At 44.9% G+C, this 14,163-nt stretch overlaps 1 protein-coding gene across 1 annotated transcript; it reads right to left on the reverse strand.

Moving 5' to 3' along the window:
• Window positions 1-269: 269 nt before the first annotated feature.
• LOC141286802 (interferon-induced very large GTPase 1-like) lies at window positions 270-8,317 on the reverse strand. The gene is made up of 2 exons (XM_073818943.1): window positions 8,126-8,317; window positions 270-5,036 (listed from the first exon to the last, which is right to left on the reverse strand). The coding sequence occupies exons 1-2, from the start codon at window positions 8,315-8,317 to the stop codon at window positions 270-272; spliced, it is 4,959 nt and encodes a 1,652-aa protein (XP_073675044.1).
• Between the last annotated feature and the right edge of the window lie 5,846 nt (window positions 8,318-14,163).

The following is a 14,163-nucleotide window of genomic DNA, read 5'->3' on the forward strand; positions in this document are numbered from 1 at the left end:
ACAGGCAAGTATTTTATGTTTTGCTATTACTTTGTTTATAAACTGTAAATTCTCATATTTCCACCTTCAACCTATGTTATGTCACAGTAAAAAGAGCATGCGTGAGAGTGCATCCACCAAAACACACACACGCACACACACACAAAGAAAACTTATTATTAGTATTATTAGTAACTAGTTTTAATTCTTCATAAAATTACGTATTTTGTATCTACCATCACGAGTGACTGAGCTGTATACACACACAGACACATACAAATTTTGTTTAATTAAATGTATTCATCCAAACTGTTAATAGCTTCCTGTTTTGAGTATTTTCTCCATTCATCTGGTATCTCACCACCACCCTGAAATGTTCTAATGTAGCATTGTTCCAGATCTTTCTGAAATCGGCACACAAACCACTTCCAGTAGGGCAGTTCAGAGAGATCAGGGGTGATGTTCCACTTGGCATAAACTTCTCCTGCCTTTCTGTATTCTCTCCAAAGGACTGATTTTTCTGATGGATTATGATAAAAAGACCGATCACTTGCTACTGCAGATGTGCAGATGCTATTAGACAAGTTTGTTGTATTCTTGAACATAAATCCTTTTAATCCAGTAATACGGTGGAAAGGAGCACTGTGATCTCCATCATGTTTTTTTATGGTGTTGGTGCAGATGGCTGCACAAAATGGACACTGAACCCAACAGCACTGAGAAAGGTGATCAATCAGAAGCTCATCTGGTCTAAACTTATAGTCCAGATTTACTGGGAATGTTTTTGTGTTGAATCTACTGCTGATGTCAGACATTAAAGCAGGAAGTTCTTTCTTTATCACATCTTCTAAGAGTTTCATGTCAATATCATCATCAGGTTTGACTCCACTGAGGTCTTTTTCAGAGAAGATCAGCTCATCTGAGAGCTGCTGTGTGAAACTGTTCAACCATAAACCAGCATCTCCTCTATTCTTATGAACATGTTCAGTAGATTCATGAGCTGCTTTCATGATCTTCTTCTGCAGGAGTTCAATGTTCTCCTTCATCTTGGGGAAAACACTGACACTGAACTTATCAGTGATGTACCGACTGACTTCATCTCTGATGAAACTCTTAAAGTGTTCTCTAGGATCATGTATGTAGTCCATATATTTGTCAAAATTCTCCTTTTCTGCCAATGTCTTTAGGATGTGTTTCTCCAGATTTGATCTGTTTCCATTCAGTGATTCGCAGTTTGACCTCATTTCATCTGCTAAATCTCTGGCAGTCTTCTTGTAGACACTCTGCTCAATGGGCTCTTTAAGTTTCTGACAGATGATCTCAGTAAAAATGGCAGCTGATGTTGCTCCATAACAATATTTCTGGAAAATGCTATAATACTCTTTTTTCTTATTATTAACATATATTTCAGGATCATTGGCATCTCTGAACATCCTGTGTTGGTCAGTGATCATCTTGTTTGCTCTCATACAGATCGAAATAATCAAATCAACAAAAAAATCATTTTTGAATTTCCCTTTCCATTGTTCTGTTACTCTCTGTTTGACATATTCTGTGATCTGTTGAATATAGCTGATGTTGTAGCCCATCTTTGAAATGTTAAATGTCTGAATCATTTCGAATGTCTGGTGAGCAACATCATCAACAAATGATCTTGTTCGGTCTTCATCGTCTTGAGGTTGAGGAAGTCCAAATGTTTTTGCAAAGTTTCTGCAAAACCTAAACCTAAACTGTTTAATTGCTCTTTGTGCTCGGTTTTCATTAAGAAGTTTAGAATAATTTTTCACTGTGAAAATATCGTTGTACTTACTGTCATCTCTCCAGTGGTCTAAAGGAACGCTTTTATAAGTGTCACTAAGTAGGACTTTGACATCTCTCATTATATCAATGTCTTTGATTTTAGCTGTGTCTCTGGGAATCCTATTAACACTTTGTTCCCAAAAATCATTAAACTCGTTCTTTAGTGTTTCTTCATCATTTGCTTTGTCTTTGAGTTTTAAAGCAAGCTCTTTGCTCTTTTCATAGAGAGAGTTTTCATGATTTGTCCTTTGAGCATCAATCTTTTTCTTTAGGTCTCGCTGTTGAAGAATCAAATTTAATTTCATCTTTGTTTCTCTCACAGTGTTTTCCTGAAGCTCTTTGATTTTGATCTCAAATGATGCTTTCCACTGAATAAGTATCTCTGCATATGTGTCCTTCAAAAAGAATTCATACATTGATCTTTTCACTTCTTCGCTTGTCTTTCTCAATTCTTTTTGAAGATCAGTTTCATCAATCTGATGAATTGCTTCATTTTCTATTTTGTTGTGTAGTTTGTTCTCAGTTTCCAACATGGCATTGCGAAGACTCCAGGTCCACTTGTTGTATTCTGTCTCCAGTTTCCTGTAGGCTGAAATCTCCAGGCTGTTTTTGAAGCTGAAGACAAATTTTTCATTCATTAATGCTTCCCAAAGATCATTAATACGGCCTTTTAAGTCTTCGAGAATCATTCCCTCTTTTTTGGAGGCATGGGACATAATAGTTTCCTTTAGTTCTTGAATATTCTCACAGTAGTTTGGGTTTGGTGGTGCCATGGGTGGGTTCCCCTCCCAGAGATGAGCAAAATACTTCACATCTTTCTGAACATCAAATTCAATGACATCACTGAAACATTTTGCTTCATAAATTTCTTCTTCAGCAGCAAGTTTTGTCATCTCATCCAGTGTCATCTTAAATTGTCTCCTTCCCTCCATGATTTTCTCTTCAGCTGTGACATCTGAGACGTTCTGGTGCACAAAAACACAGCTGGGATTCAGTCTGACCTTCTTCATCCTCATAAAGGCCTGAACAACAATCTGAAGAATCTCCTGTATCTCAGCAGGATTTTCTCCAAAGATGTTGATCAATGTCAGATTTCCAAGACCAACAACAAATGTGGCCAATTCATTGTCATGTTTTGTTGATCTGCCAGCCAGTTCTATAGCACGAAGACCCTCAGTATCAACAACCAGAATATAGTCAAAGTTCAGCTGTGTTTTCATCTCATCTGACATTTTAATCAGCTGCATGAAAGCTCCTCTGGTGCACCTGCCAGCACTGACAGCAAACTGGAGTCCAAACATGGCATTCAACATGGTGGATTTCCCAGAGCTCTGAACTCCTAAAACTGACAGCACAAAGACTCTCTGGTTTCCAAGTTTCTGGATGAGTTGATCTAAAACAGCAGAGATCCAGATCACAGGAACATGAGCAGCATCTCCATCCATCAGCTCCAGTGGAAATCCAGAGATCATCATCTCTGCTGCAAGACTCGGGAGAAAAGAGAAGTGAACCTGCAAACCTTTCTTGTTTTTCTTCACAGATGAACATGATTCATAGATCTGACCGATCTCCCTCATGATGTGTTCCAAACCAAGGTTTGCAGCTTGAAGTTCCTCAGATATTTTCTCAAGTTCAGCTTGTTCAGCTGTCAGTTGTTCAGATTTATCATGACTCTTATTCAGTTCTACAACAGTTAACCATGTATCATAATATTTGTGATGAAGACCAGAAATATCCTTTGAGGTATATTCATCCAAGAGAATTCCAAGCCATTTAAGAAAATACATATTAATCGTTGGATGTAATTGACTTAGTTTTATAAACAATTGTATAAAAATATTTGTTTCAACAGCATGCTGGGTCTCACGTGTTTTCCTCAGTGTGGCTTGTTTTGTACTTATTTCCATTTCTAGTTCATCAGCTCTAAGTCGATGCAGCTCTTTATTCGTCTTACTCCACTGACGCCACAGTTTCCCCTGATGAGGCAGAAATAATTCTTTGATTTCTCTCAGCTCTTTCTTATCCAGTAAACTAATCATCTGCTGTGCTGCTTCTCTTCCTCTCCTGCAGTCATCATCATCTTCCTCATCTACTCTAATGTCTGAATGTTTGGACACATCTTCAAGTCTGAAAGTGGAAGATAATTTTAAGAGACAATCATTTATTGCTCTTCTGAGTTCTTCAATTACATCTGTCTGATTTCTGTCTTTCAGACCAATCTTGTATTTTAATGTCCTTGTCTCAGTAAGAGTTGAAACTTCATTTGTAAAAAGACAAATGAGTGGCTTTGTGCCCTTATAGAGTTTTTGAAGTTGTATCATGTTTCTGTCATTCCTGTCCAGTCGTGGTAGAAGAACAACATTGACTGAGGCCATTTCAGTGAGGATCTGCAGCTGTTTCTCATGGTCTCCTGCATCACCGTGTAGATTACAGAACGCAACACAGTCAGTAAATTTATCATCATGTTTCCCAGAGGGGCAGAACCAGGCGATCTCCACCACTCCATCCATCAGGACTCTGGTTCTGCTGCTGCCTGGGCAGTTCCTGTGGAAGAACGTGTTGTGTTTCTCATTGATCAGACTGTTCATCAGCTGAGACTTGGATGAAGACACAGAGCCAAACCTGAAGAAAAACACCATTGGAGTCTGCATCTTGTAGATCGGCTGGGTTTGACTGATGATTTCATCATCATTGTTTCTCATCTTCCAGCTCTTGTTGATTTGTCTGAATGTCCAGAGAGGAAACTCAATCTGTCGTGTAAATGGATCAGGAACAAGCAGAGGCAGAGCGTACTGACACTGGGACAGCTTAGTCACCATCAGCTGCTTCAGGAAACCATCAGCACAATGAAACACAGCCATTTGAACATCCATTGGGTGAATTCGCTCAGACTGGCTTGTTTCTAGATTAGAGACAGACATTTCTTTAAATATATCAACCTCATCTTCAAATGAGCAGTTGTCTCCTCTGTAATGCTCTTCATTGTTCTCTTTAGTTTTAATGTATCTTGCTCTGTAGTTCATCATCAGTAGTTTTTGTAGAAAAGTCTGAACCAGCTTGTCTTCAGAACAAAACTCATGGGACTGTAATGGATATTTATTTATCTGAATAACATCTGCAGCTCTCAGTTTGCTGTACCATGTGCCTTCAAGAAGAAGTCTATGAAACAGACCCTCTGTTTTTTCTCTGTCAGTCTTTTCCTGTTGTAAGTGTTGATCTGCTCTGACTCCAGTGGTCCCAGTGTCCCTGTGTTTTGCCTGTTGATTAAATAATCACATTACATTTTCAGTTATATTTAATCAGATTTTATCAGATATTTCACAGTTTAGACTGTGACCATTTCAGATACAATCAACTCTATTGAGCTCTGGCATGCAAAAATTCCCTTTAAGGTACGTTCATTTGCTTGTTCAAGACTAAGGACCTTCTGCACCTAATCCAGGGCCACATGTGCATTCCAGATTTTAGGAACCTTTGGTACTCTAGGATCAGCATCCTATAGTGCTTCATGTCCAAGGCTGTTGAAACGGATTCCTGCACTGTTACCAGCACAACCAGTGAAAGAAGTCTCTGCCACCAGACTGCTCACTCAACCACAGGGAACACAAATATCACTAATCCAAACCTCTTCCAAAGACGTTTGCATTGTTGTATATGATCAGCAGTGTTGGGCAGTAACTAATTAGTTACTGTAATAATATTAATTTTTTTTACAGTAACTAGTAGTATAACTAAATACTAACACAATTTCAGTAATAATATTACAGTTACCATCCATAAAATAGCTTAGTTACTTAGTTACTTTTGATGCCCCAACCCCGCTGATTTAAAATCCAACAATTGAATAATTCCTAGATTTATTTTCAGAATTGTCATGACTTGCACAAATATGAAAAAGCTTACATTCAGCAGATAGAAAAATTGCATTATATTGAGTCTGTCTGGAAAAAAAAGATGATATAAACATTTTTGTATAAGTTGTAGCTTTACTTTACTCTGGCATTACATCCCACCCACAACCCTCTGATCAGCATGTGATACATTATATTACTATAATTAAAATATAGTATTACTATAATTATTTTTGGCAAAATTAAACAGTTTCTTACAAACTTATGTGATTTGACTAAATACATAATGAAATATAATTGTATATGTACTGTAACTAGTAGTGTAACTAATTCTGTTGCCAGAAAGTAATAAGTAAAATGACAATATTACTTTATAAAGGAGTAACTAGTAATGAGTATTACAGTGGTGTGAAAAAGTGTTGGCCCCTTCCTGATTTGTTATTTTTTGCATGTTTGTCACACTTTAATATTTCAGATCATCAGCCAAATTTAAATATTAATCAAAGATAACACAAGTAAATGCAACATGTAGTTTTTGAATAAGGTTTATTATTATGAAGGGAAAACAAAATCCAAACCCACATGGCTCTGTGTGAAAAAGTGTTTGCCCCCTAAACTTAATAACTGGTTGGGCCACCCTTAGCAGCAACAACTGCAATCAAGCGTTTACGATAACTTGCAATGAGTCTGTTACAGTGCTGTGCAGGAATTTTGGCCCACTCATCTTGGCAGAATTGTTGTAATTCAGCCACATTGGATGGTTTTAAGGTCATACCACAGCATCTCAATAGGATTCAGGTCAGGACTTTGGCTAGGCCACTCCAAAGTCTTCATTTTGTTTTTCTTCAGCCATTCAGAGGTGGATTTGCTGGTGTGTTTTGGATCATTGTCCTGCTGCAGAACCCAAGTTCGCTTTAGCTTGAGGTCACGAACAGATGGCCGGACATTGTACTTCAGGATTTTTTGGTAGACAGCAGAATTGATGGTTCCATTTATCACAGCAAGTCTTCCAGGTCCAGAAGCAGCAAAACAGCCCCAGAACATCACACTACCACCACCATATTTTACTGTTGGTATGATGTTCTTTTTCTGAAATGCTGTATTATTTTTTTTATGCCAGATGTAATGGGACACACACCTTCCAAAAAGTTCAACATTTGTCTCATCAGTCCACAGAGTATTTTCCCAAAAGTCTTGGGGATCATCAAGATGGTGTCACAAATTAGCTGGTTGAGGAGTGTAGATGGATGAGGCAGGATCCGGAGGAAAATAAAACTGATATTTATTAAAGAAAACAAACGATGAACGTGAAGTACAAACAGACAGGAGTAACAATACATCGACGGACAAAGGGAGTGTGCAAACACAGACTTTAAATACACAAAGGACAGGGCGTGGTTACAAACGAGATAACAAGATCACGAGGGGGAAGTACAAATAAGGGCATGACTAAACCAAATGGAGACAGAACTAAAGGGGGAGACAAGGACTAAACCATATACATAGGAAACATGGGGGGAAAAACACTAGGAAAACAGAACAGACATGACAAAATCTCTGATAAAATCTCTGACAAAATCTCTGAATCCCCCCCTCCCCGAAGGCGTGTCTCACGCCTAATAACATCCATAGAGGAGGGAGGGTGGGCGTCCTGGAGACCGCTAGGCAGGAACACAGGAGACACAGGTTACAGGGGCGGTCTCCAGGGTGGATCAGGGAGCTCAGGGGGCCATGGCGGATCAGGGAGCTCAGGAGGCCATGGCGGGTCAGAGAGTTCAGGAGGCCATGGTGGATCTGGGGGCTCTGGAAGCCATGGCCGGGTAAACAGTCCAGGAGGCCAAGGCGGATCAGGGGGTTCTGGAAGCCATGGCCAGGTAAACAGTCCAGGAGGCTAAGGCGGATCAGGGGTTCAGAAAGCCATGGCCGGGTAAATAGTCCAAGAGGCCAAGGCGGATCAGGAAGCCATGGCCGGGTAAACAGTCCATGAGACCATGGCGGATCTTGGGGCTCCCCCCCCCAAAAAAAAAAAAAATTTCTTGGGGGAATCTAGGGCATAGTCCACCAAGGAGAGCACGGGAGGGCGTGCTGGAGGAAGCGCCAGCTCTGGAGGGCGCGCTAGCTCTGGAGGGCATGCAGGAGGGCACGCTAGAGGAGGCGTCGGCTCTGGACGGCGCTCTTGAGGAGCAGGCTCTGGACGGCGCTCTAGAGGAGCGGGCTCCGGAGGGCTGGACGACCGCAGCGGAGACACTGGAGGGCTGGGCGTCTCCAGCAGAGAATCTGGAAGAGCAGGCTCTGGGTGAGCAGTCACTGGGGGGCGCTCTGGCGGCGCAGTCACTGGAAGGCAGGGCAGAACCAGCGGAGACTCTGGGAGGATGGGCGGAACCAGCAGAGACTCTGGGAGGCTGGGCGGAACCAGCAGAGACTCTGGGTTGGCTGGGCGGAACCAGCAGAGACTCTGGGAGGCTGGGCAGAACCAGCAGAGACTCTGGGCATACAGCTGCAACCAGACTTGACTCAGGAGGAGCTGCTTGACTTGACTCAGGTGGTGCTGCTTCACTTGACTGTGCAGGAACAACAGCTGTGACTTGACTTGACTGAGCCGGAACTGCAGCTGGTAGGGTGGCCGTGATGGTAACAGACTCGGTGGCAGCCATCTTGGGTGCAAACTCCGACTTGGCGGCAGCCATCTTGGGTGCAGACTCTGGCGTGGCAGCCATCTTGGCCTGGGGACTCAGGCTTGGCGGCCATCTTGGCCGGGGACTCAGGCTTAGTGGCCATCTTGGCCGGGGATTCAGGAACGGCGGCCATCTTGGCCAGGGATTCAGGCTTGACGGCCATCTTGGCCGGGAACTCAGGAACGGCGGCCATCTTGGCCGGGAACTCAGGAACAGAAGCCATCTTGGCCGAGGATTCAGGAACGGAGGCCATCTTGGCCGGGAACTCAGGAACGGAGGCCATCTTGGCCGGGAACTCAGGAACGGAGGCCATCTTGGCCGGGAACTCAGGAACGGGAACTCAGGAACGGAGGCCATCTTGGCCGGGAACTCAGGAACGGAGGCCATCTTGGCCGGGAACTCAGGAACGGAGCCATCTTGCGTGCAGACTCTGGCGTGGCAGCCATCTTGCGTGCAGACTCTGGCGTGGCAGCCATCTTGCATGCAGACTCTGGCGTGGCAGCCATCTTGAGAGCAGATACTAACATGGCGGCCAACTGGTGAGCAGACTCTGACATGGCGGCCATCTTGGGTGCTGACTCTGGCTTGGCAGCCATCTTGCCTGCAGACTCTGGCGTGGCAGCCATTTTGTGAGCTGACATTGACGTGGCGGCCATTTTGTGAGCTGACGCTGGCATGGCGGCTGACGGACTTGAACGTGGAGAGGAAGCCTGAGACACTGGGCTGATGACCATCGTGGGGCTTAGGAGAACTTGGGGACACGTGGGAGCAAGGAGGGAGTGAGGTCGCTGGAGTGATATGCAGAGGGCTCTGGCTGTTGGTGAGATGGGGTGACTGCATGTTTCCAGATGGGAGGAGGATTACCATCCTCCACCATGACTTGGAATAGGGAAATCACATAAATCAAGAACAAAATTTACAAAATCTGCTACGGGACGGTAGCAATCACTAGGAGCAATCAAATTAAACAAACTATCATCTTTGAGTCCCACCTGGAAACATGCGTTAACCATCTTGTCACTCCATCCCACCAGATGGTAAACGCTCATAAACTCCTCCTAGGGTTGCCACCCGTCCCTTAAAATACGGAATCGTCCCGTATTTGAGAATGAAATTGCACGTCCCGTTTTGAATCAATACGGGACGGGTTTTGTCCCGTATTTTTTTTATAATTTTTTCTAAAGCAGCGTCTCATGCAGTTAATCAATGTGGTAAAGTCAGCCGCGGTTCAGAAAAACACGGTCAAGCCAGCCGCGATTGATTTTAAGTGTGCGCGCATATTACAGTGATTACGGTAGTTTCAGAAACAACACAGAGAGAACGTGCTTGCAGAGCGCTTTTCATTTAGACGCCTAGGACTGAGAGATAATACTACAAAGTGCTCGTGAATTTTTACTTACTTATTTATTTGCATTTCAGCTTTAATATCCGTTTTATTTATTGGTGTAATTTACGGTTCTTTTTTGAAAAAAGGGAACATTATTAGACTTTAGAGTCTAATAAGTAGAAAAAAAAACAATGATCAGTTCTTATCATGAATGCGTCCCTTATTTTTGGGTATTAAAAGTGGTAACCCTAACTCCTCCACATATTCCTCCAGCAAACTTTCACCTTGATGCAAGTTCCAAAGGAGGTCCTCAGCCCGGTTCATGTTTTGTTTGTTATGTCCGTAGATCTGTCACAAATTAGCTGGTTGAGGAGTGTAGATGGATGAGGCAGGATCCGGAGGAAAATAAAACTGATATTTATTAAAGAAAACAAAAAATGAACGTGGAGTACAAACAGACAGGAGTAACAATACATTGACGGACAACGGGGGTGTGCAAACACAGACTTTAAATACACAAAGGACAGGGCGTGGTTACAAAGGAGATAACAAGATCACAAGGGGGAAGTACAAATAAGGGCATGACTAAACCAAATGGAGACAGAATTGAAGGGGGAGACAAGGACTAAACCATATACATAAGAAACATGGGGGGGGGGGGGGGGGGGCACTAGGAAAACAGAACAGACATGACAAAATCTCTGACAGATGGTTTCTGGCAAAACTGAGACGAGCCAAACACTTTTTCACAAAGGGCCATGGGTTTGGATTGTGTTTTCCCTTCATAAAAAAACCTTCATTTAAAAACTGCATGTTGTGTTTACTTGTGTTATCTTTGATTAATATTTAAATTTGTTTGATGATCTGAAACATTAATTTGTGACAAACATGCAAAAAATAAAAAAATCAGGAAGGGGGGCAACACTTTTTCACACCACTGTATATTACGTTCTTTGAGTAACTAGCACAACACTGATGATCAGTATATGATCTCTTAATTTACTTTATATGTTAAAATCAGTTCATAACAAATACGGTTCTTCAACTTATCAGTTTCAGAGAAGCAACAGTTTATCTTCCCTTAAAATAAAGTAACTCCATCACCCGGGTGGACTGATTTGACTGAACTTAAAACAAAGCAGAACTTTTTCCTCCAATTTCACCTGCACAGCACACAGTGAGCGTGCACGTCACATCAGCAGGTCCCAAACTACACTACCCACACTGCACCCCACTGTGGACTACAATACCTGAGATAGTGGTCTTAAAGCGGCAACTCCTATTTCCTATTAAAACATGGAAAATGCCATATTTTTCTGGAAAACTTCAATGTCACGTTCATTTATTTCTAAGGTTGTTGTTTTGTAGATAGAGAGAAAGTTCACCCAAAAATTAAAACTAAGTAATCATTTACACACCCTTGTGTTATTCTTATGCAGTATGCAATTCTATCTTTTTCAAACCACGAAAAGAGATGTGTGTTTTTCCATATAATGTCAGTTAATGGCAATCAACATTAACCTTCTAAAAAATACACAAATGTTTCACAAGGTTGTCCCATGCATCTCACTCTGCTTCGCCCAGGAAATGCAAAAGCTGTAAACAATCAAGATTCAATATATTCTTTTTTTTTTATGGATAATAAATATTATTTTTCACTGAAAAATAATTCTGAGGGTCCCCCTTGGCAGAAATTGTGCCAAAGTCCCTTTCAAGGAAAGTATATTTACTCTGCGGCCATATTTGCAACACCTCCAGGCAGCTCACCCAACACCACATCCTATCTAAATGAATGGGGGAATCCTAAAATCTCAAAAATGGCTCGCTGAACTCGCAATTAAATTACATATTTCAAATCCAAAACAAAATCTGAAATAAACTCTAATGGTCGTTACAGTGACGTAATGACTTTATCCATCAGCAATTGCCTCTTTCATTTAGAAGGCAGGACTATTCCGCCATATTGCGTGTTGCAGTTATTCCCATTTATAAATATAGGAGTGAACCATCTTTGTATTTCTATAGTCTTTAATCGTGTTCACCCCCTTGGGTGGCCCCTGTGAAAGAAAAAGTCATTTTACTTATCTTATGTGCTTATGAAACATTGTGTAAGTGTCTGCTTTATCTAAACCTGCTCTGAAGATGACATGAGAGTAAGGTATCAGGGCCCCAAAACATAACGATTTAAGCCTTGGGAGTATGATATAGTAGAATGTGTTTCTCTGTTTTCTTACGATGTGTGAAAAATTACCGGCTGTTAGGAGATGTAACCTTGAAGGGAAGAGATATAAAGGTGGAGCAAACCCTCCCTTCTTTGTCACACTCTGCAGCAACCTGTGTTTCTGTATGACTGTCTGACCTTTCTTGCAAGAAATAAACCTTTGAAATAATACTAAGAATGAATTGTTCCCCTTCAGTCGAATCACTTCGACGTTACATGGGAATTCGCTTAGAATCCAATCATATCTGAGCCTTATACAAAAGGCCAATGAAAATTGGCGAGTGGCATTTGCATGACGCGCCACGCCCCGTACATACGGGTATAAATAGCGACGTCATGCGCCAGTCAGACAGCTTCTTCGCTTCAGATCCGTCTGAATGATTGAGCCTGCTGTTCTCTCTGCTAAAGAGTCTTCATTCTACAAAGAGTTCTTCCAGAGTTCCTGCTCTCTCTTCTGGCGTACTGCAAATCTAAAAGAGTTTACCCTTGCAGTCGTCAGCGATCTCCTGCGGGCTGCCGTTTTCACGGCCATTACAGCCGCACTGCATTCCAGCGAGAAAGTCCCGTTGAGTGCACAGCCGCCCCGCGGCTTTTTCCCTGGGCAGACCGGGAGCTAAAAGAGCAATTTCTCACGGCTGTTAAGACGTTCTTTTCAGAATGGCTTTTCGGCCGTGCGCTTCAGGATGCGGTAGTTTCCTCCCTCCTGCGGACGGACATGATCACTGCCTCACGTGTTTGGGGAGAGAGCACGCTGAGGCAGCGTTCATGGATGGTGAATGCATTCATTGCGAATGCATGACCATGACCACGCTGAAGTCCCGCCGCTCGTTCGCGAGGCGGCTCCCCCCGTCTTCCTCCCGCGGTCCGTCGTTAAGCCGTCAATGCTTTTCGGCCACCGCGGCTAGGCGCGGGGGGGACTTAACAGTCACCGTGCAGAACGCACCGCCGGCCCAGAAAGCCCTGCGGTCTTCTGTCACACAGCGTGGTCCCGTCGAGTTCCCGGAGCAGTACGCTTCCCCGCCCAGCGGGCTGAGCGTCTCCTTCGGTGCTCCTGCGGAGGATGAGATGTCGATCGCAGCATCAGAGGGAGAGTCGGTCGGTGAGGCGGACGCTTCGGCGGCGCGACCCCCTGCTGAGGTGGCCGCTCCGTCTGAGGTGGACGTCGAACTGTCGACTATGCTTCTCCGGGCCGCCAGGGGGATCGGCTTGGAGGTGCCCCACGCACCCCCGGCCGATCCTTCCAGGCTGGATGATTGGTTCCTGGGGAGGGCCCCCGCGGCTCCACCTCGCCCTCCCTCGGTCCCATTCTTCCCGGAGCTGCACGAGGAGCTGACACGATCTTGGCGGGCCCCTTTTTCATCACGGCCCCGCCCCAGCTCCTCTCTCCTCGCCACCCTCGATGGCGGGGCGGCCAGGGGGTATGCAGCGATTCCCCGGGTCGAGCGCGCTGTAGTGGTGCACTTGTGCCCGCGCGGCGCTGCCACCTGGCGGGATCGTCCGCATCTCCCGTCCAGGGCGTGTGAGCGTTCGTCCGCTCTTGCGGGCCGCGTTTATCACGCCGCTGGACAGGCCGCCACCGCCCTGCATGCTATGGCGATCCTTCAAGTGTATCAGGCCCAGGCCCTGAAACAGCTGCACGAGGGTGGTCCCGACCAGGGGGTTATGGAAGAACTCCGCGCCGCCACCGACTTCGCCCTACGGGCAACGAAGGTCACGGCGCGTGGTGATGTCCACAGCCGTGGTCCAGGAGCGACACCTATGGCTCACTCTGGCCCAGATGGCAGACGTCGACAAGGCTCGCTTTCTTGACGCTCCTATCTCCCAGAGTGGCCTATTCGGCGACACTGTCGAGGACTTTGCCCAGCAGTTCTCGGCGGTCCAGAAGCAGAGGGAGGCCATCCAACACATCCTGCCCCGCCGCGAGTCCAAACCCATCCCGCCGCCGGTGGCCCAGCCTCCCCCCGCTCGTCGCCGAGGGCGCCCCCCCGCGGCCCCCACCAAACCTGCTCCGTCGCCTGCTGAACCCAAGAAGGAGACGGCCCGACGTCGAGCCGGCCGCGGGGGCGGGGCGCCGCCCGCCTCTCAGGGACCTGCGAAGAACACCCGCAAAAGAGCCGCGAAACGTCCCTGACGCGGGCAACCCAGAGGTGGAGAAGTTTGTTCTTCAGGGGACAAGAACATCTACGTCCCCGCTCCCGGTGGAGGGCCGGGGGTTGTTGTGCACTTTAACGCTGCCGCCGGCCTACGGGTCGGCGGTACCCACAACTTCAATAAAAGAGCAATTTCCTTCACCTCCGGGGCCTCGGCCCC

Source organism: Garra rufa, chromosome 1, assembly GCF_049309525.1.
Source record: "Garra rufa chromosome 1, GarRuf1.0, whole genome shotgun sequence".
Taxonomy (NCBI): Eukaryota; Metazoa; Chordata; class Actinopteri; order Cypriniformes; family Cyprinidae; genus Garra; species Garra rufa.

What these genes read in the sequence shown, in the direction of transcription:
- LOC141286802 (XM_073818943.1), bottom strand. Translation starts at nt 8,317, where the DNA reads ATGGCTGCCGCCAAGTCGGAGTTTGCACCCAAGATGGCTGCCACCGAG. An exon ending in AGTCAAGTCTGGTTGCAGCT is followed by an intron (nt 5,037 to 8,125) that starts GTATGCCCAGAG and finishes TTTAATCAACAG; the next exon opens with GCAAAACACAGGGACACTGG.